Raw genomic sequence first — 27,906 nt, 5'->3', positions numbered from 1 at the left:
CACTTGTGACTGATTAAACACATGCAAGGAGAACATGGGTTGGACAGCCTTGAACTGAAGCCCCCTATAACCCATAGCATGTGGCTCAAGAGCTTCCCTACAATCCAACCAATCACTGAGCTTGATGGTTTACATATTGATTGGGTTGGATGCTGCTCAAATCTACAATGCATGGTCTGAAGTGAGGAGTGACACTTGGCATAGAAACAGCAATCAGACATCAGTAATGAAGTTTGGCACCTAAAACACCCTCCCCTGTGTGTGTGTAGAATGGAACAGCACAGAGACATGCAGCCTGGTTGAGTTTCTCAGACTAGTTTCATAGACAGATGTAGAAGTCAATTTTTTTATATTGCACATACTAAAGAACATTGAAGGAGATACGTATAGTATAGCCTGGTGTGGTGTGAGTGTGTAAACCATATTGACTCTAACCCTGGGATATCATAATGATCTCCACCTTGATCACCTCATACCTACTCACCATGAAACATATCCAATTCAAGTATCCATGGGACCCAGGGCCAGACTACTGCATTTGGAACCCTGGGGCACCGACCTCAAGGCACTCCCCCCTCCTTCTACACATTTTATCATGAGGCAAAGAGAATATGTTGCCGTCTTAAAAAGCTCATTTCCTGTAATTTTACACTATTTGCTATCTGGGGGGCCCACTGACCCACAACCCTAAAAAATGTAATAATACAAATTTGGTTGAGGAAGGTCTGGGCCTCGGGGCACAAGCCCTGTGTCCCCGTTCGGTATACCGGCTCTGATGGGACCAATTCCGCTTCATGGTTTATTAAAAGTAAAAAACTAATTGAAATGAAGCACTGTAAAATAAGATATTGTAGAGTTATTTGTGAAACAATTCAGTGTGTATCACACTAAAGACAGAAGGAGGTCCAGACACGACAGAGCAGTTTCCTGTGGGGCTCTTGTAGTTCTAGTAGCTGTAGTAAAAGTCAGGCTGTGTGAAGCTGTCTGCTCTGCATGTCATTTGGACTGGAGGATGTGCACATCTGCTGCAGCATTAAGTCCTTGGAAACTTGCAAAACCATTCACACTCCCTCAGGTTTTCAAGCATATGCACACACTACGTCACAGCTTCAATGTCCTTGGCTGACATGCACGCTCAAGGCAGAGTTAAGACTTGAAGACGTGCACGGCCCGCACCACGTACTGCCTGCAGATGGGGCACTCGCTCATCCTCATCCCACATTTGGTACAGGTGACCATGTGACCGCACTCTAGCAGCACACAGTCGATCACAGCGTCCATGCAGATGCGACATAGGTGGTCATCAGAGGCCAGCTGAGCCTTTACACTGTCTGTGGAGAAAAACAACACATGGGAAAATAGTATTACTCCACGGAGCTAGCAGCCTGAGGATGGATGTCTTCTCTTGGGTCATTCACATACTGTACATGATGACGTAGTGCCCAAATAGCCAGTTAAACAGCAGGATGAGGTGGTCTCTCAGAACAGCACATAGCGTATTACTCAGGAGGGGTTATGGTTGGGATTGAATGGGAAATTAGACTTCAGCATGCATCAATATGGAGAGATGTATTTCAAGACAGTGATGGTTTTGCAGGTGGGATAGTGGTGGAGTTAGACATGCCTACCTTCCACCTCACCATTGCAGATAGGCGGAGGATATGACACCACTTTATTTACAGAAGGAAAGGAGCAGTAACAAAACAACCATTAGTGATTCTAATAGGACACAACCTCTTACTCCAATTCTTCCTTCTCACATAGTATTAAAACAATTCCTGTACACAGTCATTTCCTATACACAATTCCATTACACAGTCATTTCCTGTACATAGTCATTTCCTGTACACAACTCAAATATACAGTTGAAGTCAGAAGATTACATACACCTTAGCCAAATACATTTAAACTTAGTTTTTCACAATTCCTGACATTTAATCCTATTAAAAATTCCCTGTCTTAGGTCAGTTAGGATCACCACTTTATTTTAGAATGTGAAACGTCAGAATAATAGTAGAGAATTATTTATTTCAGCTTTTATTTCTTTCATCACATTCCCAGTGGGTCAGAAGTTTACATACACTTAATTAGTATTTGGTAGCTTTGCCTTTAAATTGTTTAACTTTGGTCAAACGTTTCGGGTAGCCTTCCTCAAGCTTCCCACAATAAGTTGGGTGAATTTTGTCCCATTCCTCCTGACAGAGCTGGTGTAACTGAGTCAGGTTTGTAGGCCTCCTTGCTCCCACACGCTTTTTCAGTTCTGCCCACAAATTTTCTATAGGATTGAGGTCAGGACTTTGCGATGGCCACTCCAATACCTTGACTTTGTTGTCCTTAAGCCATTTTGCCACAACTGTGGAAGTATACTTGGGGTCATTGTCCATTTGGAAGACACATTTGAGGCCAAGCTTTAACTTCCTGACTGATATCTTGAGATGTTGCTTCAATATATCCACATAATTTTCAGTCCCTCCTGCAGCAAAGCACCCCCACAACATGATGCTGCCACCCCCGTGCTTCACGTTTGGGAAGTTGTTCTTCAGCTTGCAAGCCTCCCCCTTTTTCCTCCAAACATAACGATGGTCATTATGGCCAAACAGTCCTATTTTTGTGTCATCAGACCAGAGGACATTTCTCCAAAAACTACGATCTTTGTCCCCATGTGCAGTTGCAAACCGTAGTCTGGCTTTTTTATGGCGGTTTTGGAGCAGTGGCTTCTTCCTTGCTGAGCGGCCTTTCAGGTTATGTCGATATATGACTCGTTTTACTGTGGATATAGATACTTTTGTACCTGTTTCCTCCAGCATCTTCACAAGGTCCTTTGCTGTTGTTCTAGGATTGATTTGCACTTTTCGCACCAAAGTACGTTCATCTCTAGGAGACAGAACGCGTCTCTTTCCTGAGCGGTATGAGCGGTATGGTGTTTATACTTGCGTACTATTTTTTATACAGATGAACGTGTTATCTTCCGGCGTTTGGAAATTGCTCCCAAGGATTAACCAGACTTTTTTTCTGAGGTCTTGGCTGATTTCTTTTGATTTTCTCATGATGTCAAGCAAAGAGGCGCTGAGTTTGAAGGTAGGCCTTGAAATACATCAACAGGTGCACCTCCAATTGACTCAAATGATGTCAATTAGCCTATCAGAAGCTTCTAAAGCCATGACATAATTTTCTGGAATTTTCCAAGCTGTTTAAAGGCACAGTCAAATTAGTGTATGTAAATTTCTGACCCACTGGAATTGTGATACAGTGAATTATAAGTGAAATAATCTGTCTGTAAACAATTGTTGGAAAAATTACTTGTGTCATGCACAAAGTAGATGCCCTAACAGACTTGCCAAAACTATAGTTTGTCAACAAGAAATTTGTGGAGTGGTTGAAAAACGAGTTTTAATGACCCCAACCTAAGTGTATGTAAACTTCCAACTTCAACTGTATGTGCATCATGTAATATACAATACAACCCAACAAAACAGTATTGAATGCCCTCACCTGCAGACATGCTGTTGATGTTGCTGACATTTTCCACTGGAAGAAAATACAGAAATACATCTTTAATACTGTGTATCTGGACCTGTGAATAATACCAAATCAAAGAAAGATGTTTTAACTTAGACAGTTTCTCTATTGTTCAAACTAGGTTTGAACTGGAGATTGATGATCTATGAAGGTCGTTATCAAAAGGATCAGTAGTGTTGTAGTTAAGATTAGGTTGGTTGGTATAGGGGGACTAAAATGATTCAACGTGGTGCTTACTGGACTTCCTGTTCTGTTCGTTCTCCCTGTAGAGCCGATGCACCCGCTCTATCAGCTCCCACTTCTCACAGCAGCCAGAGTAGTTGACAAAGTTACGGGCCAGAATCTCTTTGAGCTGCCGGACAGACAGGCTCTCAATGTCCCCTTCGTTGTCCAGGTCAGATAGAGAGGCCCGTATCCTCCTCTGTATCACTGGACTGACCTACAAAGAGAAAAGAGGAGGCACTTCAGAAAACATGTTCAATACAAAGAGTTCAATTATGACTATGTTTGGTCACACCATGGTCATTGAGGCAATACAACTGACCAAGCCAAAACCTCATTTGGACGCCTTTCCTTCCAGTTCTCTGCTGCCTGCGACTGGAACGAATTGCAAAAATCTCTGAAGTTGGAGACTTTTATCTCCCTCAACAACTTTAAAAATCTGCTATCCGAGCAGCTAACCGATCGCTGCAGCTGTACATAGTCCATCTGTAAACTACCCACCCAATTTACCTACCTCACCCCCCATACTGCTTTTATTTATTTACTTTTCTGCTCTTTTGCACACCAGTATCTCTTCTTGCACATGATCATCTGATGATTTATCACTCCAGTGTTAATCTGCTAAATTGTAATTATTTGATTTATTGCCTACCTCATGCCTTTTGCACACATTGTATATAGATTCTCTTTTTTTTCTACCATGTTATTGACTTGTTTATTGTTTACTCCATGTGTAACTCTGTGTTGTCTGTTCACACTGCTATGCTTTATCTTGGCCAGGTCGCAGTTGCAAATGAGAACTTGTTCTCAACTAGCCTACCTGGTTAAATAAAGGTGAAATAAAAAAAAAATAAAAAAAAAGGGAATGCTCTCACAAGAGTGGGTCAGTGATTTCTCTTCAGTTAAATACATGAGGTGGAGACTGAAAGGACAGAGGCAGCTCGAGGTAAAGCGCTGGTCGTCTCACCTCTATGATAGGTTCACTGGCAGGTTCCAGGTGAAGGAGTGGGATGCTCGGAGCTCCCCCATGTTCCTGGAAACACAACACAACACAAAAGAGGATCAACAGCAGTTTAAGAAACAGTACTGGAGCAGATATGACAGTTTTGAAATACTTGTGTTGTCTGATGCTCCTCACCCTTTCTCCCACAAATCAGAACTTCTATAAAACACCACCAGAGGTGCTGTGATCACGAGACAGGTATTTTATTCATACTAAACATCCATCAGAGGGAAATCAAAATAGTACAGTTTGCTGTACTAATCATAAATCAAATTCATATCTGATGTCTCTCTTCAAATGTCTGATAAGGAAATGAGGCATGTAGGCGCATCCTCCAGGAGTACGTGCAATGCCGCCGGGGGTCGGGGAAAAAAATTATCTTCACATTTTCAAAAAGTACATTTAGTAAGGCCCATAGAGACACACTGCTACTACCAGCAGTACTACACCTGCACGTGTCGACAACACAAGTTGTTCTGCTTCCACGAGCACATCCAATGCTAGCATCAGTAATTCTACATTTGTTGTTAGCCCAGCTAGCATGGACACTGACTGTTTTGAATCTGATGCAGCCTAAGAGCTACTGCCATCTTACCCGGGAAAGCACTGAACAACAAACTGGGACGTTGGACCATCGAAGAGGCGCAAATATGATGAGAACTACATTAATTTGGAGTTATTCACAAACAACTTTCGATGAACAAATAATGTTTTATATGTAAGATGGAAAAATTATTTATTATTATATTATTATTTGTGCCCTGGTCCTGAGCTCTTTGTCACTTCCCACGAGCTGGGTTGTGACAGAAACTCACACTCATTCTTATGTTTGGGGCGGCAGGGTAGCCTAGTGGTTAGAGCGTTGGACTAGTAACCGAAAGGTTGCAAGTTCAAATCCCCGAGCTGACAAGGTACAAATCTGTCGTTCTGCCCCTGAACAGGCAGTTAACTCACTGTTCCTAGGCCGTCATTGAAAATAAGAATTTGTTCTTAACTGACTTGCCTAGTTAAATAAATAAAAAATGTTTAATAAATGTATCGTATAGTGTGTGTGGCAGGCTTACAATGATGGCAAAAAACATTTGAGAGTGCGCTGACCCTGGTGATAGAGGGGGTACGCAGCTGGAGGTTGAATGTTTGAAGGGGTACGGGACTATAAAAAGTTTGGGAACCACTGCTCTCAAGGTACCATGTTACATTTAGTATTCAGCACCATTTGCTTCTCCTAATCTTAACAGATTGGTTAATTATTCCCTTTGAATATGTTAACTACAGTGGGGGGAAAAAGTATTTAGTCAGCCACCAATTGTGCAAGTTCTCCCACTTAAAAAGATGAGAGAGGCCTGTAATTTTCATCATAGGTACACCTCAACTATGATAGACAAAATAAAGAAAAGAAAATCCAGAAAATCACATTGTAGGATTTTTAATGAATTTATTTGCAAATTATGGTGGAAAATAAGTATTTGGTCACCCACAAACAAGCAAGATTTCTGGCTCTTACAGACCTGTAACTTCTTCTTTAAGAGGCTCCTCTGTCCTCCCACTCGTTACCTGTATTAATGGCACCTGTTTGAACTTGTTATCAGTATAAAAGACACCTGTCCACAACCTCAAACAGTCACACTCCAAACTCCACTATGGCCAAGACCAAAGAGCTGTCAAAGGACACCAGAAACAAAATTGTAGACCTGCACCAGGCTGGGAAGACTGAATCTGCAATAGGTAAGCAGCTTGGTTTGAAGAAATCAACTGTGGGAGCAATTATTAGGAAATGGAAGACATATAAGACCACTGATAATCTCCCTCGATCTGGGGCTCCACGCAAGATCTCACCCCGTGGGGTCAAAATGATCACAAGAACGGTGAGCAAAAATCCCAGAACCACACGGGGGGACCTAGTGAATGACCTGCAGAGAGCTGGGACCAAAGTAACAAAGCCTACCATCAGTAACACACTACGCCGCCAGGGACTCAAATCCTGCAGTGCCAGACGTGTCCCCCTGCTTAAGCCAGTACATGTCCAGGCCCGTCTGAAGTTTGCTAGAGAGCATTTGGATGATCCAGAAGAAGATTGGGAGAATATCATATGGTCAGATGAAACCAAAATATAACTTTTTGGTAAAAACTCAACTTGTCGTGTTTGGAGGACAAAGAATGCTGAGTTGCATCCAAAGAACACCATACCTACTGTGAAGCATGGGGGTGGAAACATCATGCTTTGGGGCTGTTTTTCTGCAAAGGGACCAGAACGACTGATCCGTGTAAAGGAAAGAATGAATGGGGCCATGTATCGTGAGATTTTGAATGAAAACCTCCTTCCATCAGCAAGGGCATTGAAGATGAAACGTGGCTGGGTCTTTGAGCATGACAATGATCCCAAACACACCGCCCGGGCAACGAAGGAGTGGCTTCGTAAGAAGCATTTCAAGGTCCTGGAGTGGCCTAGCCAGTCTCCAGATCTCAACCCCATAGAAAATCTTTGGAGGGAGTTGAAAGTCCGTGTTGCCCAGCAACAGCCCCAAAACATCACTGCTCTAGAGGAGATCTGCATGGAGGAATGGGCCAAAATACCAGCAACAGTGTGTGAAAACCTTGTGAAGACTTACAGAAAACGTTTGACCTCTTTCATTGCCAACAAAGGGTATATAACAAAGTATTGAGATAAACTTTTGTTATTGACCAAATACTTATTTTCCACCATAATTTGCAAATAAATTCATTAAAAATCCTACAATGTGATTTTCTGGATTTTCTTTTCTCATTTTGTCTGTCATAGTTGAAGTGTACCTATGATGACAATTACAGGCCTCTCTCATCTTTTTAAGTGGGAGAACTTGCACAATTGGTGGCTGACTAAATACTTTTTTGCCCCACTGTATATTTGGAGTTTGCCTGCAACCAGAATCTAATGGTCTTGGCGGGATGAATCTGATGAGAATGTTTACCTTGTGGCGTATTGCCTTGCATTAACTCAGCCATTTATGTGCAATGAAGAGAGAACATAAAACAGCAACGATCATGAAGAGCCTACTCCTCCCCTCCTCTCTGTCTCCACCGGACCACCGCACAAAAAGCAATTAGCTAATGGTGCAGGGCTAACCCATTCTTCCGGTGTGACATCACGATGAGGGATGGGGGCTGGGTCTATATAGGGGGTCGGGGAGGCTGATGTTCCTGGGTGTATGTGCACACACATGCTCCCTACGTATTCCACTGGACCAATCAGCCGCAGGCTGCAAGCATGCACCTGTGTTAATAATGCATCAGCAGGCCTGTTTGTGGTGTGCTAGCCTCCCTAGCCCAGCTCTAACAACTGACAACACCACAACTGCACTACCACCAGACACCAGCTATGCCCACAACCAGCCTAGAGCCCCACTCATTTGATCCTTTATGGATTACAATAGGAGTGGATGATTTTGATGTTTAGGCCAAAATGATCCCACGGACAGAGATGTGAGCAGTATTGTTGTGTTTCGCTCTCTCTTTTCAATTACAGCTGTGCCGTTGAGAGGAATCAGAAGCCAGCCTGAGCGTTGTTGATGACTGGCTGCAGCTCCCAGGGCTGCACTGTAAGAGCAGCTGTCAGTCACGTGGATGTCAGATCACAACTGAAATTGTGCAGTATGAAATATGAATGTAGCAGATGATCTGTGTGATTGAACCCCTTCATTCATGTCAAACACAAAGCACCAGACTGTATCAAACTGGCTGCAAAGGACAGGGCTTGACTGCAATAAACTATACTGCAATTACTAGAATGCTTGTAAGCTTTTTATGCTCCTATATTTAGCCTAAATGGTTATCAAAGGGGTTAATTTCAGCAGGGCTGTGGACAATCATAAACCATTTACATCCCAGCACTAGAGATCTAGAGTAGCAATTGCTCGTTGTTGATTGTTATGCTTAGCTGTGACAACTCTACTTCACACTGACAAATATGTTCCCCACATCCATGCCATGTGCTTATCAAGCTTCACATTAATTAGCTTTGATACAAGGAGGACATATGTCAAAAGAGCAGGGAAGATGGTAAACGAAGGGGGGCAACTGTATGGGGAATGGGACTAGGTTGTGTTTGTGAGTGTGTGTGTGCATGCATGTGTGTGTTATGTGTTTGTGTAGTCATACCTGGCTCTGAGCGGTGCCGGAGCTATCACTCCGGCTGAGAGGAGAGTCTCCTTGAGAGGCGGAGAGAGACGACTGCTCCGAGGTGGAGAGAGACGACTGCTCCGAAGCGGAGCGGTGTGCGGCTGAGGGGGGCGAGGCGTGGAGGGAGTGAGGGAGCGAGTGCAGGCTGTCTGTGTCTGCATCCTCCTCATCTTCTTCTTCCTCCTCCTCCTCATCTTCCTCTACACCTCCTTGTGTCAAGGTGTTTTCTCCAGCTTCCTGGTGGCAGAGCACCAGGTCCACCAGGTCTTCCTTCTCCCTGCAGGTGTCTGTAGGGATGTTGCGCAGCAGCAGGTACTGGCGTAGGTCCTTAACACGCAGGGCCATGAGCTGTGGTCTCTGGAAGGCCGTTCCGCGCAGGAGGTGGCAGGTGGTGCAGCAGCGGAGGCTCTCTTGCAGCACCGAGCACAGGGCGCAGAAACTTTTCTTACAGTCCGAGCATATGTGCTGAGAGAAAGAGAGAGAGAATGACAAAGAGAGAGAGAGACAGAGAGAGATACAGCGATAGAGACTCACCACACACATTTAGAAGAGAGGCGATCCCATCAGCCAGTCATGTCCATTCCTCCTGATCAATTCATTAATAGATTTAATTAATTATTGGCATCATGGAGTCAATTAACTATCCTGGTTTTAGAACTCTTAATTACAACTAATGAGAGGGATCTGCCAAATCTACCAGACAACAGCTTTCCAATACAAGGACTCATTCCCTATGATGTCAATATGTCCTAGGAAAGAGGATGAGTTTACCCCATTTGGCACAGACAAGCTAAATAATACTATATGGAATATTCTCTAGCTATTCCTGACATTTACAAACTTATCTCGGTTTACTGAGGAAACTCAGATTAATCGACTGACAGGCAGTCTGAACGGAGACAGAAAAAGTGGGATATGGCCAGAAATAATTTCCATATCATTACTGTGCATTGCAAATGAGCTGTGGACCAGAAAGAGGACATTCACACTCTGACAGATCCATTTATCAATCATCTGTGTTAGTCCCCCTGAACCTCTCCTTTCTTGACACAGATATCGAGCTGAGAACACCCCCCCACCCCACACACACACGAGTAGAATATATTCCAGGATTGAACCTGCCATCGGCATGGCAGCAGGTGTGAGCGGGCTGATAGAGCAGTCTGAGCCTGGAAGTGCAAGAACGCTGAAGCCTCCAGGGGCTTCTATCGCTGTCCCAGCATGCTACACTGTCAGTCAAAGCCTAGATACGCTCTGCCATTTACCTGTCTGTAGTCTCAGCTGATGCCCTGGTGTGACCAGTATGATTGAGTATTTCATATGGACGTTAGTTTTATTAGTTTATAAGGGGCACAGTGTTCTTCCTCATCTTTTTACACACTATTGTCATCATCCTCATCACCACCTACCTTGCGCCTGAAGACAGAGAAGGCCAGTCCACAGGCCTTGCAGAGCTGACCTGCACTCCCTGAGCTGGTGGGGGGATATGTGGAGTAGCCGGCGCTGGGGGCAAAGCGGAAGGGCCCCGTCCCGGGCCCAAACCCTGGCTGCTGCCCGCGCACCGTCCCTGTGCCCATCACCTCGTTCAGCAGCCCACAGCATGACGCCCACATGGACGATGCCCCCGCCTATGAAACAAACACACAAAGCATGCACGTCTGTTCTTTTTAAATTAATGTCTCCAAGTTTGAATGCATAGTTTGGAGTCCTATTATCCATCCCAGTAGGTTCATAAACAATATGCCTTTGGCAGTACTGAAGTCATAGTAGCCTTCAACGCAATCAATACAGTGCCCCAATTTCACCTCCAACACTAGACTAGAGAAAAGTACAACTTTTGTTGTAGGTCGCATCGCTAAGGGAATAGTATCTCAGACTTCTCACATCATTCGTAATTTGTCCCTGAATCCCACAATGCCTCATTGTGAGCTTCAGATGCTCAACCACCTCCCCCCTCTGATGAACTACCTTTGTAGCTCCTGAGTTCCTCTACAAAACGCATTGAAGTATTATAATACAGTCTCTGGGGTGTTCGCACATAAAAAAATGTGTAGCAGTGCCTGATGGCAGCTGGCATATTCAGAACAGGGTCCTGTGAACAGTGTGGAGGTGCAGAGGTGGATGCTATACAGCCTATAGCTCTTCAGAGGAAGGAACTTAAGGAAGGAACTCCAAATGGAACAGAGTGAAAGACACAAAAAAGACAGTGAATGTGGACTGTAAACCAGGGCCGTGCACAGGGTGCAGGTGCTCAAAATGAAAAAAGGGCACCCATCTGCTATTTAGCTAGCTCTATATGTATGCTTGTTTATTCCATGTGTAACTCTGTGTTGTTTGTGTCGCACTGCTTTGCTTTATCTTGGCCAAGTCGCAGTTGTAAATGAGAACTTGTTCTCAACTTGCTTACCTGGTTAAATAAAAGGTGAATTTAAAAAATAATTTAAAAAATAAATACAATTTAAATATATATCTTCACTGGTTGTGATTTATTTTCAATGCTCTAAAATAATAACTTCTTAATATAATATTGATAAACTTCTAACTCATATATGACTGGCTGGCTAGTGGATATTTTTAGTATATGGTAGTTAGCTAGAGTCTAATAGACTACATGTGTTGCTGCTACTGTTATAGGCTTTGTTTTTTCCATTTTTATTTAGAGATTGGATGTTAGCGTGTGGGGCGCGCCCTGATTGGTGTTACCTCGTTAGTCAGTATGTGTTACACCTGCGCTGGTTTGTCATCTCATTAGTGGGAAGGTGTTTCACCTGTGCTGGGCCAGGTGCTATTTAAGAGCAGCTGGCCCATTGCTTCTGTTGTCTTGAGAGATGTGGAAGGTTAATGCCTTAAGTTGACCCCCCCCATTTGCTTTCTAGACAAAATCCTTTATCTGATCTTCTGGTTTAAGTTTTGTGCCACTTTTTCCTTGCATTCTCTTTCCTTGGTTTTTGTTACATTTCCTAGCAAGAAAACCAAAAATGTTCACTCAAACAAAAGGGCAACAAACAAAACCAGTCAACAACCAAAATGAAAGGTGGAGTTTTAAGAGGGGTTCTGAAAAACACTCATGGGGGTGTCCACTGAAAGCTGGCTAGCAACAACTAGGACCTAAAAGACACCCACCAAATTTAAAAACATGGAAGAAACCAAAAAGTGGCGCAAAACTGGGAAGATCAGAAAAATGATTATGATTTAGAAATCAAATGGGGAGAGTCAAAGGTGTTAACCCTCCACCTCTTTCAAGACAACTGGAGCCCTCGGCCAGCCAATCTTAAATAGCACCTGGGCCAGCACAGGTGAAACACATTCACACTAACGAGACAATAAACCAGCACAGTTGTAATGCAAACCGCATACAAAAATATATATTCCACCACCCAAAGGGCAGTTGGGAGTGGGAGGGCAAAGGTAGACCCCTATCTGTGAACGTGCCTGCTGCAAATACATTATTATGAGAGTTCTTTGGGTCTGTTTGTGGTTGAAAATGGTCAAGCACTAGAGCGTAAACAGCCTGTCCTAATGAGCTATGCCCCAAAAGGGATGTTGGGTTCAATCATTAAAGGTGCAATCCGCAGTTGAAACAATAACAAAGCAGCCTCCCACCCGTTTTGGCAAAAAGCTGAGGGATGGGGCTGGAGTAATGTAACCACTCTCAAATTTATAGACAGGGCTACAGATGCAAGGCCTGACCCATCCATGATATCAAAATTATAGTTGTAACCATGTTTTGAGGCTTTATAGCCCTCAAACTCAACTCTGGACCTCGAAGCCAATTCAACTGCAGTTTTTCATTGTTCCCCTCTAATCGGGGACTGATTTAGACCTGGGACACCAGGTGTATGCAATTAATTATCAGGTAGAACAGAAAACTAGCAGGCTCCAGACCTCACAGCGTAAGAGTTGAATAACCCTGCTTACATTTACTTTGTTAAAACCAGCTTATATTTTGCATTCTGATGGGGTATGACAGTTGAACTAAGCTCATCAGGCATTTATCAGTTATATTTTTCAAGAATCAATGTGTACATTATCACAAGTCCAAAAATGGATGTAGCAACTGCACATTGCCACTAAGTTTCTGTCCCTTATATAATGAATTCCCGGTCACACACAATGCTACAGACATAAATCCCCCGATGAGAGTATGCTATGGCTCTCATTGAAAACATCCTCTCTATGTTAAGACTTGTATCTTTACTGTGTGAGCAGTGGGGTAATTTAACAGATGACAGCCTTATGACCTAGTAGAGTAGGTGCACTTAGTGATATTAATGTGGTCCAAAAGACCATACAATGGATGTGACATATTTGCCTGATCAATGTTTACTGACTGCAACTGTCTACTCCAAGGCCTGAGACCCAAGATGGCATGATCCCTGGCACAGCTCCTTGGAGCATACTGGTGGGGGAGGAGAGGAGGAGGAAGAGGAGGGCAGGGAGAGAAAATGTCTTCTGTTACAGGGTCTGGGGAATCAATAGCTGACATGAGCATACAGTATGTGGCTATGTCTGAGCTCAGTAGAGAATACAGTGAGCGTATGCTATATTTTACAAGATGAGGCCGCTGCTGTCCACAAATACAGTTCTACTCAGCCATGACCTGCCACAACACACAGCCCTGCTCTATGATCTCACCTCTCTTCGCCTGCCTGCTTAGCCAGTCTGCAGTTATATAATCCAGGAGCTAAGTGCTATATGTGGAACTGACTGCACTGAGATGGACTTCCTAGAAATACAGTACAGTACAGCAATAAGTAGGTTGTGAAACAACATGATATATGAAAATGTCATCCTGGCACGTTTTTGAATGAAGGTCAAATGTCAAAGTAGCTGATGTTTTTCTCAATACAATGTAGTCAATGGGAAAAGATGAGTGTCACAGGGTTGAGTTTTTCTCAATACATTGCAGGCAATGGAAATAGATGAGTGCCTACTCATACATCCGACCAAGCATGCAATGGTGCATAAACCAGGCACACAGAAAGAGTGGTAAAAGATCCACTGTGACTTAGATAATCACCCTATCTTTGGCCAGTTACTCAGTGGGCCATTACTACACCCTAGATTTAGCAGGAGGAGGCACAGTGGTATGGCCATGAAATCACTCATATCTGGCACAGCGCCAAAGGAAGAGCTTTCCCCTGTCACCTCAATTAGCACCTAGGAAGCTCTGCAGGGAGGGACTGACAAAACATACAATAGATAACTGCAAAGAATTACAGTAAAATGCACTACTTTGTTACAAATATATACACTTCTTTGAGCTTATTAATATCTAATCTACATGAAGATTAAATATTACTATAGCATACCTGGTTGTGGGCAGTTTTAAGGGGTTTAGGGCCCCTAACTTGCACTTGTCATATCAGACTTTTTGACAGTGACGCAAACAGTCAATCTGCTGATGCGCTGGACCTGCTGAGGAGCGCTGTGCTTTTTTAAAACGTTTTTTTTGACCATTGACTTCTATTATTCTTTTTGGCAGAATATATGACAGTGTAAAGCCTTGTTTATATCAGGTGCTAACATGCGTTCCTTGTCCTGATCTTGTCCACATTCTAATTGTGCCCAGATTTTCAGAAATATCAAATAAAAATTGTATTAGTCACATGCGTCGAATACAACAGGTTACAGTGAAATGCTTATTTACGAGCCCCTAACCAACAATGCAGTTAAAAACAAATATGAATAAGAAACAAAAGTAACAAGTAATTAAAGAGTGGGTCTAGGGTTTCTGGGATAATGGTGTTGATGTGAGCCATGACCAGCCTTTCAAAGCACGTCCTGGTAATCCGTCTGGCCCTGCGGCCTTGTGAATGTTGACCTGTTTAAAGGTCTTACTCACATCGGCGGCGGACAGCGTGATCACACAGTCTTCCAGAACAGCTGGTGCTCTCATGCATTTTTCAGTGTTATTTGCCTCGAAGCGAGCATAGAAGTAGTTTAGCTCGTCTGGGGAGCGCTCGGCTGTTCTTCCCTTGGTAGTCTGTAATGGTTTGCAAGCCCTGCCACATCCGACAAGCGTCAGAGCCGGTGTAGTACGATTCGATCTTAGTCCTGTATTGATGCTTTGCCTGTTTGATGGTTCGTTGGAGGGCATAGCGGGATTTCTTAAGCTTCCGGGTTAGATTCCCGCTCCTTGAAAGCAGCAGCTCTAGCCTTTAGCTCAGTGCAGATGTTGCCTGTAATCCATGGCTTCTGGTTGGGGTATGTACAGTGGGGAGAACAAGTATTTGATACACCGCCGATTTTGCAGGTTTTCCTACTTACAAAGCATGTAGAGGTCTGTCATTTTTATCATAGGTACACTTCAACTGTGAGAGACAGAATCTAAAACAAAAATCCAGAAAATCACATTGTATAATTTTTAAGTATTTAATTTGCATTTTATTGCATGACATAAGTATTTGATACATCAGAAAAGCAGAACTTAATATTTGGTACAGAAACCTTTGTTTGCAATTACAGAGTTCATACGTTTCCTGTAGTTCTTGACCAGGTTTGCACACACTGCAGCAGGGATTTTGGCCCACTCCTCCATACAGACCTTCTCCAGATCCTTCAGGTTTCGGGGCTGTCGCTGGGCAATACGGACTTTCAGCTCCCTCCAAAGATTTTCTATTGGGTTCAGGTCTGGAGACTGTCTAGGCCACTCCAGGACCTTGAAATGCTTCTTACGGAGCCACTCCTTAGTTGCCCTGGCTGTGTGTTTCGGGTCGTTGTCATGCTGGAAGACCCAGCCACGACCCATCTTCAATGCTCTTACTGAGGGAAGGAGGTTGTTGGCCAAGATCTCGCGATACATGGCCAAATCCATCCTTCCCTCAATACAGTGCAGTCGTCCTGTCCCCTTTGCAGAAAAGCATCCCCAAAGAATGATGTTTCCACCTCCATGCTTCACGGTTGGGATGGTGTTCTTGGGGTTGTACTCATCCTTCTTCTTCCTCCAAACACGGCGAGTGGAGTTTAGACCAAAAAGCTCTATTTTTGTCTCATCAGACCACATGACCTTCTCCCATTCCTCCTCTGGATCATCCAGATGGTCATTGGCAAACTTCAGACGGGCCTGGACATGCACTGGCTTGAGCAGGGGGACCTTGCGTGCACTGCAGGATTTTAATCCATGACGGCGTGGTGTGTTACTAATGGTTTTCTTTGAGATTGTGGTCCCAGCTCTCTTCAGGTCATTGACCAGGTCCTGCCGTGTAGTTCTGGGCTGATCCCTCACCTTCTTCATGATCATTGATGCCCCACGAGGTGAGATCTTGCATGGAGCCCCAGACCGAGGGTGATTGACCGTCATCTTGAACGTCTTCCATTTTCTAATAATTGCGCCAACAGTTGTTGCCTTCTCACCAAGCTGTTTTTCTATTGTCCTGTAGCCCATCCCAGCCTTGTGCAGGTCTACAATTTTATCCCTGATGTCCTTACACAGCTCTCTGGTCTTGGCCATTGTGGAGAGGTTGGAGTCTGTTTGATTGAGTGTGTGGACAGGTGTCTTTTATACAGGTAACGAGTTCAAACAGGTGGAGTTAATACAGGTAATGAGTGGAGAACAGGAGGGCTTCTCAAAGAAAAACTAACAGGTCTGTGAGAGCCGGAATTCTTACTGGTTGGTAGGTGATCAAATACTTATGTCATGCAATAAAATGCAAATTAATTACTTAAAAATCATACAATGTGATTTTCTGGATTTTTGTTTTAGATTCCATCTCTCACAGTTGAAGTGTACCTATGATAAAAAGTACAGACCTCTACATGCTTTGTAAGTAGGAAAACCTGCAAAATTGACAGTGTATCAAATACTTGTTCTCCCCACTGTATGTATGTACGGTCACTGTGGGGACGACGTCATTGATGCACTTATTGATGAAGCCAATGACTGATGTGGTGTACTCCTTAATGCCATCAGAGGAATCCCAGGAACATTTTCCAGTCTGTGCTAGCAAAACAGTCCTATAGCTTAGCATCTGCTTCATCTGACCACTTTTTTATTGATCTAGTCACTGGTGCTTCCTGCTTAAATATTTGCTTGTAAGCAGGAATCAGGAGGATAGAATTGTGGTCAGATTTGCCAAATGGAGGGGGAGCTTTGTATGTGTCTCTGTGTGTGGAGTATAAGTGGTCCAGAGTTAGTTTTTTCCCTCTGGTTGCACATTTAACATGCTGATAGAAATTTGGTAAGACGGATTTAAGTTTCCCTGCATTAAAGTCCCCAGCTAGTAGGAGCGCCACCTCTGGGTGAGCGTTTTCCTGTTTGCTTACAGCTCATTCAGTGCGGTCTTAGTGCCAGCATCAGTCTGTAGTAGTATGTAGACAGCTATAAAAAATACAGATGAATACTCTCTCGGTAGATAGTATGGTCTACAGCTTATCATGCAGTGGCGTGCCGTGGGCCTGGGGCCTGGGCCTTCAGTGAGGTCCTACACAGTCCCACTCGAATTAATCCACCTCTTATTACCATCATTATGATGCCATGGCTCTAGACACTATACATTTAGACAGAAACGCAGTATAACCAGGCGTTGCGTCACCTTGAAATTGACAAAAATTGACATTTTTGGGTAAACAGTGTTTACCCAAAAACATGACACAATCAATGAGTCTTTTCAATATTTCCCTATTTTTCTTCACCTTTTCATTGTGCAGCTCCGTTGCCCTGCGCGCTTGTTCGTTGAGCTATAGATCCACTCGGGTGTCCCCAAAAGTTTTCAAAAGCACCATTGCTTGTAAGTGCCCAGCCGTACTTTGGTGTCTCGTTGCTGCCTTGGTTAGACAACTCAAGTTTGCAAAGCCAGTGTGGCTCCAAACACCAAATCGATCACTTGCAAATAATAGGCATTCCCAGCAGTACAGTTTGCAGTGCTTCTCGGAGCCTGTGAGCCATTGATAGCGCTCGTAGTTGGAACTTTGAAAGTGGCGAACGAACCCCTTTCCCGCCTGTGACAGGCTTTGTAGCGTCTGCGTCGGGCGACCTCTCTTTTCTTGAAAAGTTTGTCTCGAGAATGGCGTTATAATTATATCCTCGACCAAATCGATATCTTCTCCTCCTTCCGCCATTGTGGGTTGAAAAAACAGCTTAGTAGTACACAAATTAATTTGTTTATCAAATTCAGTTTCCTAGTTTTGAGGTTCTGCATAGACCTGCCCATAGGACCTTCCTCTCAATATTGGTAATCCAATCAAAAGACGTGCACGCACTACACCTGCTAGCTGGCGCCTGTGTAACACTGGAGCCAGCCAGCAGGCATACAATAGCCAACTCTAAAGCTGATTGGTTGACACTACATTTTCATTTGCATTCACTTTAAGCTACAAGCGCCCGCACTGTTGATTCTGAAGGCCTGAGGGCAGATTTTAGACCCCTGGCAACACATGATGGCTGAATATGATTGGATAAAAGATCTAACATAAAGACCAGCCCTCCAAATCTCAACCTGGGGCTGGAAGCAGTGCAACCAAGAGGAAAGCTATGAAATGAAGAGTATAACTCTTACTCTGGGGAATAATTTAATACATACAGTGGGGAGAACAAGTATTTGATACACTGCCGATTTTGCAGGTTTTCCTACTTACAAAGCATGTAGAGGTCTGTAATTTATATCATAGGTACACTTCAACTATGAGAGACGGAATCTAAAACAAAAATCCAGAAAATCACATTGTATGATTTTTAAGTAATTAATTTGCATTTTATTGCATGACATAAGTATTTGATACATCAGAAAAGCAGAACTTAATATTTGGTACAGAAACCTTTGTTTGCAATTACAGAGATCATACGTTTCCTGTAGTTCTTGACTAGGTTTGCACACACTGCAGCAGGGATTTTGGCCCACTCCTCCCTACAGATCTTCTCCAGATCCTTCAGGTTTCGGGGCTGTCGCTGGGCAATACGGACTTTCAGCTCCCTCCAAAGATTTTCTATTGGGTTCAGGTCTGGAGACTGGCTAGGCCACTCCAGGACCTTGAGATGCTTCTTACGGAGCCACTCCTTAGTTGCCATGGCTGTGTGCTTCGTGTCGTTGTCATGCTGGAAGACCCAGCCACGACCCATCTTCAATGCTCTTACTGAGGGAAGGAGGTTGTTGGCCAAGATCTCGCGATACATGGCCCCATCCATCCTCCCCTCAATACGGTGCAGTCGTCCTGTCCCCTTTGCAGAAAAGCATCACCAAAGAATGATGTTTCCACCTCCATGCTTCACGGTTGGGATGGTGTTCTTGGGGTTGTACTCATACTTCTTCTTCCTCCAAACACGGCGAGTGGAGTTAGACCAAAAAGCTCTATTTTTGTCTCATCAGACCACATGACCTTCTCCCATTCCTCCTCTGGATCATCCAGATGGTCATTGGCAAACTTCAGACAGGCCTGGACATGCACTGGCTTAAGCAGGGGGACCTTGCGTGCGCTGCAGGATTTTAATCCATGACGGCGTAGTGTGTTACTAATGGTTTTCTTTGAGACTGTGGTCCCAGCTCTCTTCAGGTCATTGACCAGGTCCTGCCGTGTAGTTCTGGGCTGATCCCTCACCTTCCTCATGATCATTGATGCCCCACGAGGTGCAATCTTGCATGGAGCCCCAGACCGAGGGTGATTGACCGTCATCTTGAACTTCTTCCATTTTCTAATAATTGCGCCAACAGTTGTTTCCTTCTCACCAAGCTGCTTGCCTATTGTCCTGTAGCCCATCCCAGCCTTGTGCAGGTCTACAATTTTATCCCTGATGTCCTTACACAGCTCTCTGGTCTTGGCCATTGTGGAGAGGTTGGAATCTGTTTGATTGTGTGTGGACAGGTGTCTTTTATACAGGTAACGAGTTCAAACAGGTGCAGTTAATACAGGTAATGAGTGGAGAACAGGAGGGCTTCTTAAAGAAAAACTAACAGGTCTGTGAGAGCCGGAATTCTTACTGGTTGGTAGGTGATCAAATACTTATGTCATGCAATAAAATGCAAATTAATTATTTAAAAATCATACAATGTGATTTTCTGGATTTTTGTTTTAGATTCCGTCTCTCACAGTTGAAGTGTACCTATGATAAAAAATTACAGACCTCTACATGCTTTGTAAGTAGGAAAACCTGCAAAATCGGCAGTGTATCAAATACTTGTTCTCCCCACTGTATTTGTGGGAAAATATATATTTTTTAAATGTATATTCTGATGATGTTTAGGCCAGCAGAGAAGGCCTTGCTGGCCCTGACGGCCCACCACTGTTATCATGAGATACTCTACCTCAGGTGAGCAAAACCTCAAGACTTCCCTAGATATCGTGCACCAGCTGTTATTTACAAAAATACATAGTCCGCCGCACCTTGTCTCACCAGACGCCGCTGTTCTATCCTGCCGATACAGTGTAGATGTTGATAATTCCGCTGTTCAGCCACGACTCTGTGAAGCATAAGATATTACAGTTTTGAATGTGCTGTTGGTAGTTTAATCTTCCGCTTGGTCATCAATTTTATTTTCCAAAGTTTTCACGTTTTCTATTTGAATGGAAGGAAGTGGGGGTTAATTCGATTGCCTACGAATTCTCAGAAGGCTGCCCACCCTCTGGACCCTTTTTCTACGCCTTCTCTTCACGCAAATTACAGGGATCTGGGCCTGTTCCCGGGAAAGCAGTATATCATTCACGTCAGGCTCGTCGGATTTGTTAAAGGAAAAAAACTATTCTGCCAGTGTGTGGTGAGTAATCGCAGTTCTGATGTCCAGAAGTTATTTATTTTCGATCATAACAGACGGCAGCAGCAACGTTATGTACAAAATAAGTAAAAAAATTAATTACAAACAACGCAAATAAACAAACAAAAATAACCCAACTGGTTAGGAATACGTAAAACGTCAGCCTTGTTCTCTGGCGCCATCTTGTACAATGTCTACACATGGTATTAAAATGAGTTTCATATCCATCTACTGTGTCCGCATTGTGACCAGATTTCCTGGTTCCTCACTGTATGCCAATTATTTAACAACTATATTTTCAAAATCATATATATATTTTTTAAGACATATTAATGCCATAAGTCAATTGTGCCACCTGTCAATGATTTAAGTAGGCTTTCAACCGCTAGCCTACCTGCCACCCCACCAAAACAACAGACCCTATCCCAGTGTCCCTAGCCTTCACTCTTCCAGCCACGACTCCAATCCCATCATTAAGTTAGCAGACGATGCAATGGTGGTAGGCCTGATCATGACAACATTGAGACTGCCTATTGGAAAGAGGTCAGAGACCTGGCACCACAACAACCTTTCCTACAACGTCAGCAAGACAAAAGAGCTGATCGTGGACTACAGTAAACGGAGGGCCAAGCACGCCACAATTCACATCGTCGGAGCTGTAGTGGATCCGGTCTAGAGCTTCAAGTTCCTCGGTTTCCACATCACTAAGGACCTATCATGGTCCAAACGCACCAACATAGTCGTCAAGAGGGCATGACAACACCACTTCCCCCTCGGGATAATAATTTTTTTTGACATGGGCCCTTAGATCCTCTAAAAGTTATACAGCTGCACCATTGAGAGCATCTTAACTGGCTGCATCACCGCTTGGTATGGAAACTGCTTGGCATCCGACCATAAGGCGCAACAGAGGGTAGTGCATACAGCCCAGTACATCACTGGGGCCGAGCTCTCTGCCACCCAGGACCTCTATACCAGGCGATGTCAGAGGAAAACTTGTCAAAGACTCCAGCCACCCGTCAAAGACTGTTCTCTCTGCTACCATTTGGCAAGCGGTACCGGAGCGCCAAGTCTGGGACCAAAGTCTCCACGACAGCTTCTACCCCCAAGCCAAAAGACTGCTGAACAGTTAATCAAATGGTTACCCACCCACACACACACACACTTTCAGACTCTTCGTATACACTGCTGCTACTCGGTTTATTATCTATCCTGATAGCCTAGTCACTTTGACCCCTACCTACATGACATTTACATATTACATCAATACCTCAACTCTCATACCCCTGCACATTGACTCGGTACGGGTACTCCTTTTATATAGCCTCGCTAATGTTATTTTAATTGTGTTACTATTTCCTTTTTTTATTTAGCAAATTTGTCTTACTTTTTAACTCTGCGTTGTTGGGAAAAGGTTGTAAGTAAGCATTTCACAGTAAATTCTACACTTCAATGATTTGATGATCAATTTAGTTTGGTGATCCTCTCTTCCCTCCCTCTTCTCCACCCCATCGTTTCCTCACTGGAGAGTATTGCTTCAGTAGCTTCAGGTTGCCATTCGCATAGTGAAGCATGCAGTCAGCTGGCAGCCTGCACTAGACTTCATCTCCATTGAGATCAGGAAGTAAAACTGACAGAAAAATCGAGTTGATTCAATCAATCTCTTGCTGCTTTTGTCAGGGAAGGCACAGCAAATCACAATGTATGAATATGTGCTGTTCAAAAGACTGCATTCAAACATGACAATGATAACTGATGGAGCTTAGAAATGATGGCGCTTAGAAATGATGGCAAATGTCCTGTGCATCATACATTTGTACCTTTAAAGCCTTACCTTTGGGGTAGAAGAGGATAGCTCCAACTAATAAAAAAAGAGCGATTTTGGGTTGCAGGCAATAAAACCAAAACGATGTGTCTGCTCAGGAGATAATCCTGATATTAAAATATGACAACCATATTTAATAACGACCGCCACGGAAACTGCTACCTTTCTATCACATTTAACTCCAACAGACCATAGCTCCTAATATCAGAGTTCCAAATCCATTTTGGAATTCAGAACAGGGTCATGCCAGTCAACCTATCCTGAATTCTCTTGTGCAAATTCTCTCAAATTCTCTTGCACAACAAAACAATATGCCCCAATGAGCAACAGTCCCCATGACTGACAATTCAGTGGAACTCAAGAGAAGTCATGTCGAATAACAGGATCCTTATGACAATGCAGTATCAATGAATTAGATGAAAAACATATGGTACAACTGACAAAAACGGTTCATGTGTCGTTCTAAACATATTACAGCCATCATCCTTCATTTCTCACGAGCTGAAAAGCTGCTTTTCAAAATAAACCAGATTAGTCAATACAACGCCACAGCCATCTCTCTGGGGCAGATGATGCTTTGTCATGATCAGACAGAAGACCAGATGAACTTTCACCTGCACTGAGACAACAAACTGATTTAGGCCCCCCACAATACATCACTATTCAAATACTAGGGAAGCAGATGAAGGAAAAGATTGAGTACTTGAAGATATACAGTGGGGAGAACAAGTATTTGATACACTGCCGATTTTGCAGGTTTTCCTACTTACAAAGCATGTAGAGGTCTGTAATTTTTATCATAGGTACACTTCAACTGTGAGAGACGGAATCTAAAACAAAAATCCAGAAAATCACATTGTATGATTTTTAAATAATTAATTTGCATTTTATTGCATGACATAAGTATTTGATCACCTACCAACCAGTAAGAATTCCGGCTCTCACAGACCTGTTAGTTTTTCTTTAAGAAGCCCTCCTGTTCTCCACTCATTACCTGTATTAACTGCACCTGTTTGAACTCGTTACCTGTATAAAAGACACCTGTCCACACACTCAATCAAACAGATTCCAACCTCTCCACAATGGCCAAGACCAGAGAGCTGTGTAAGGACATCAGGGATAAAATTGTAGACCTGCACAAGGCTGGGATGGGCTACAGGACAATAGGCAAGCAGCTTGGTGAGAAGGAAACAACTGTTGGCGCAATTATTAGAAAATGGAAGAAGTTCAAGATGACGGTCAATCACCCTCGGTCTGGGGCTCCATGCAAGATTTCACCTCGTGGGGCATCAATGATCATGAGGAAGGTGAGGGATCAGCCCAGAACTACACGGCAGGACCTGGTCAATGACCTGAAGAGAGCTGGGACCACAGTCTCAAAGAAAACCATTAGTAACACACTACGCCGTCATGGATTAAAATCCTGCAGCGCACGCAAGGTCCCCCTGCTTAAGCCAGTGCATGTCCAGGCCTGTCTGAAGTTTGCCAATGACCATCTGGATGATCCAGAGGAGGAATGGGAGAAGGTCATGTGGTCTGATGAGACAAAAATAGAGCTTTTTGGTCTAAACTCCACTCGCCGTGTTTGGAGGAAGAAGAAGTATGAGTACAACCCCAAGAACACCATCCCAACCGTGAAGCATGGAGGTGGAAACATCATTCTTTGGGGATGCTTTTCTGCAAAGGGGACAGGACGACTGCACCGTATTGAGGGGAGGATGGATGGGGCCATGTATCGCGAGATCTTGGCCAACAACCTCCTTCCCTCAGTAAGAGCATTGAAGATGGGTCGTGGCTGGGTCTTCCAGCATGACAACGACACGAAGCACACAGCCATGGCAACTAAGGAGTGGCTCCGTAAGAAGCATCTCAAGGTCCTGGAGTGGCCTAGCCAGTCTCCAGACCTGAACCCAATAGAAAATCTTTGGAGGGAGCTGAAAGTCCGTATTGCCCAGCGACAGCCCCGAAACCTGAAGGATCTGGAGAAGATCTGTAGGGAGGAGTGGGCCAAAATCCCTGCTGCAGTGTGTGCAAACCTAGTCAAGAACTACAGGAAACGTATGATCTCTGTAATTGCAAACAAAGGTTTCTGTACCAAATATTAAGTTCTGCTTTTCTGATGTATCAAATACTTATGTCATGCAATAAAATGCAAATTAATTACTTAAAAATCATACAATGTGATTTTCTGGATTTTTGTTTTAGATTCCGTCTCTCATAGTTGAAGTGTACCTATGATAAAAATTACAGACCTCTACATGCTTTGTAAGTAGGAAAACCTGCAAAATCGGCAGTGTATCAAATACTTGTTCTCCCCACTGTAGATGTTACAAACATGTTTATGATCGACCTCTGAACCATCATAGCCAACTTACAGTGTCTTCAGAAAGTATTCAGACCCCTTTTTCCACATTGTGTTACGTTACAGCCTTATTCTAAAATTGATGAAATTGTTTCCCCCCTCAATCTACACACAATACCAAATAATGACAAAGCAAAAACAGATTAAGAAATGTATAAAAAAAGAAAATATCACATTTACATAAGTATTCAGACCCTTTACTCAGCACTTTGAAGCACCGTTGGCAGCGATTACAGCCTCAAGTCTTTTTGTCTATGATGCTACAAGCTTGGCACACCTGTATTTGGGGAGTTTCTCCCATTCTTCTCTGCAGATCCTCTCAAACTCTGTCAGGTTGGATGAGGAGCGTCGCTGCACAGCTATTTTCAGGTCTCTCCAGAGATGTTCAATCGGCTTCAAGTCCGGGCTCTGGCTGGGCCACTCAAGGACATTCAGAGACTTGTCCCAAAGCCACTCCTGCGCTGTCTTGGCTGTGTGCTTAGGGTCGTTGTCCTGTTGGAAGGTGAACCTTTGCCCCAGTCTCAGGCCCTGAGCGCTCTGAAGCAGGTTTTAAACAAGGATCTCTCTATATTTTGCTCCGTTCATCTTTCCCTTGATCCTGACGAGTCTCCCAGTCCCTGCCACTGAAAGAAATCCCCACAGCATGATGCTGCCACCACCATGCTTCACTGTAGGTGCCAGGTGTCCTCCAGACATGATGCTTGGCATTCAGGCCAAAGTGTTCAGTCTTGGTTTCACCAGACAATCTTGTTTCTCATGGTTTGAGAGTCCTTTAGGTGCTTTTTGGCAAACTCCATGCCAGCTGTCATGTGCCTTTTAGTGAGGAGTGGCTTCCATCGGGCCACTCTACCATAAAGGCCTGATTGATGGAGTGCTGCAGAGATGGTTGTCCTTCTGGAAGGTTCTCCCGTCTCCACACAGGAACTCTGGAGCTCTGTCAGAGTGACCATTGGATTCTTGGTCACCTCCCTGACCAAGGCCCTTCTCCCCCGATTTCTCAGTTTGGCTGGACGGCCAGCTCTAGGAAGTCTTGGTGGTTCCAAACTTCTTCCATTTAAGAATGATGGAGGCCACTGTGTTCTTGGGGACATTCAATGTTGTAGAAATGTTTTGGTACCCTTCCCCAGATCTGTGCTTCGACACAATCCTGTCTCAGAGCTCTATGGACAATTCCTTCGACCTCATGGCTTGTTTATTTTGCTCTGACATGCACTGTCAACTGTGGGACCTTCTATAAACATGGGTGTGCCTTGCCAAGTCATGTCCAATCAATTGAATTCACCACAGGTGGATTCCAATCAAGTTGTAGAAACATCTCAAGGATGATCAATGGAAATAGGATGCACCTGAGCTCAATTTCGAGTATCATAGCAAAGGGTCTGAATACTTATGTAAATATGGTATTTCTGTTTTTTATTTGTAAGAAATTTGCAAAACCATTTTTTCTTTGTCATTATGGGTGGGGTGTGTTGGGTAGATTGGTTAGGAATATTTTGTCAATCAATTTTAGAATAAGGTTGTTACATAACAAAATGTGAAAAAAGTGAAGGGTTTCTGAATACTTTCCGAATGCACTTTATGTATTCACAAATGTCTGATATCAAACCAAATGTTATTCGTCACGTACACGTGTTTACTAGATGTTATTGCGGGTGTAGCAAAATGCTTGTGTTTCTAGCTCCGACAGTACAGTAATATCTAACAATTTTCACAACATATACCCAATACACACAAATCTAAGTAAAGGAATGGAATTAAGAATATATAAATATATGGACGAGCAATGTCAGAGCGCCATAGACTAAGATACAATAGAATACAGTATATACATATGAGATGACTAATGCAAAATATGTAAACATTATTAAAGTGATATGTTGACGTTGCATGGCACCTTGTGATACTATAGCAATTTGAAAGACTACTGCCTGCTGCACAACATAACATTGATATGCTGGATCGGAGCCAAACATTGCCAGTGGAAATAATTGCTCAATTTAGAAGATCTTATCTATCGCCTACTCTAAACACTATTCTACACTGATACTCATTATTACAGTGTTGCAAGAAACAGGATTTAAGGGGTTAGGCTTTGTTAATTAAAATTAGGTAAACAACTTTCCATACTTCAGATACTCACACTGAAACAATGCTAGGGGGTTATTTATCATAATCATCCATCCTCATTCCCCTCTTCAACATCATCACCATCCCCTCCACCATGGTTGTTGTTCTTGCCTGTTCTAGCACTCCTGGTCAGTGATTAGTGAGTCCAAATACTAGGGACGGGGTATTATCAATAGACCAGACATCTCAAAATATTCCATCACTCGTTGACTGCAGTATACTGATCTCATTAAGGCAGATTAACGATGGGGGAAATGAATGGACATTGCACTGTGGTATAGTTCACTGCGAGGGAGATGCAAACTAGTGTCAGACTGAGGGCCAGAAAGAGCTCGTGACTATCATCATTTAATGTATCCATGCCATTGTAAATAGAACGCAATATAAATATTTCAACCCTGGAGAAAATATTCCAACCGGCAAAACACTACTGTCACTCACCTTATACATGTATCCGTAAAATCAGAGTTTGCAACCCTTTAAAGCAAACAGACCAACAACAAAATTAATGTATTGTAATTGTATAACAATTAATAGGTTTGATTGGATGCCAAATTGACATTTTGTTACTATTTGTCGACGCACCGGATTTAAAAGTTGTAATATAGATCGAATGCAAGCCGGCTGTGCAAAATATCACAACATAGATATATTGACATTGCAGTAGGCCTACCATACCTTCATTCTGACTCCCGGTTGTGGAATTTGTCGTATAATATTAGAATGATGACCATTGCAAGGACACAAGGAATCATACCATTACGTCTTCCTTTTCAGAAGCTCCCTGTGTACTTGTAGAATAGGCATAACGTAATGTACAAGTCACCCTCGACCAATCACGAAATAACCGGAGGTACGGTTATCTTTAGCAGCCAATCGCCTTTTCAATTGCCGCATAGTGGGCGTTCTGAGCTATGCGTAGGCACGCGCATGTCTTGACACGGGCAACCCGCCGTGCACTATCGATATTTAATTTAGATCATGTATATTTATGAAATACTGCTGCTGC

The 27,906-nt window shown here is 43.5% G+C and overlaps 1 protein-coding gene across 6 annotated transcripts; it reads right to left on the bottom strand.

Moving 5' to 3' along the window:
- Nucleotides 1-785: 785 nt before the first annotated feature.
- LOC139536114 (E3 ubiquitin-protein ligase RNF34-like) lies at nucleotides 786-27,712 on the bottom strand. Of its 6 annotated transcripts, XM_071336318.1 has the most exons (10): nucleotides 27,576-27,709; nucleotides 27,339-27,374; nucleotides 20,216-20,292; nucleotides 10,309-10,527; nucleotides 8,879-9,364; nucleotides 4,709-4,774; nucleotides 3,757-3,958; nucleotides 3,493-3,528; nucleotides 1,629-1,670; nucleotides 786-1,331 (listed from the first exon to the last, which is right to left on the bottom strand). In XM_071336318.1, exons 4-10 carry the CDS (start codon nucleotides 10,510-10,512, stop codon nucleotides 1,147-1,149), a joined length of 1,221 nt encoding a protein of 406 aa, XP_071192419.1. In that variant the 5' UTR covers nucleotides 10,513-10,527; nucleotides 20,216-20,292; nucleotides 27,339-27,374; nucleotides 27,576-27,709; the 3' UTR covers nucleotides 786-1,146. The 6 variants fall into 6 exon arrangements, with proteins under 6 accessions (XP_071192419.1, XP_071192427.1, XP_071192400.1 ...); XM_071336326.1 differs by lacking the exon at nucleotides 20,216-20,292 and having other exon boundaries at nucleotides 10,309-10,557; XM_071336299.1 differs by lacking the exon at nucleotides 20,216-20,292.
- Nucleotides 27,713-27,906: the final 194 nt, after the last annotated feature.

This window comes from Salvelinus alpinus, chromosome 1 (assembly GCF_045679555.1).
Source record: "Salvelinus alpinus chromosome 1, SLU_Salpinus.1, whole genome shotgun sequence".
Lineage (NCBI taxonomy): Eukaryota > Metazoa > Chordata > Actinopteri > Salmoniformes > Salmonidae > Salvelinus > Salvelinus alpinus.
The sequence above is the reverse complement of the archived record's forward strand: the minus strand, read 5'-3'. Positions and strand labels throughout refer to the sequence as shown.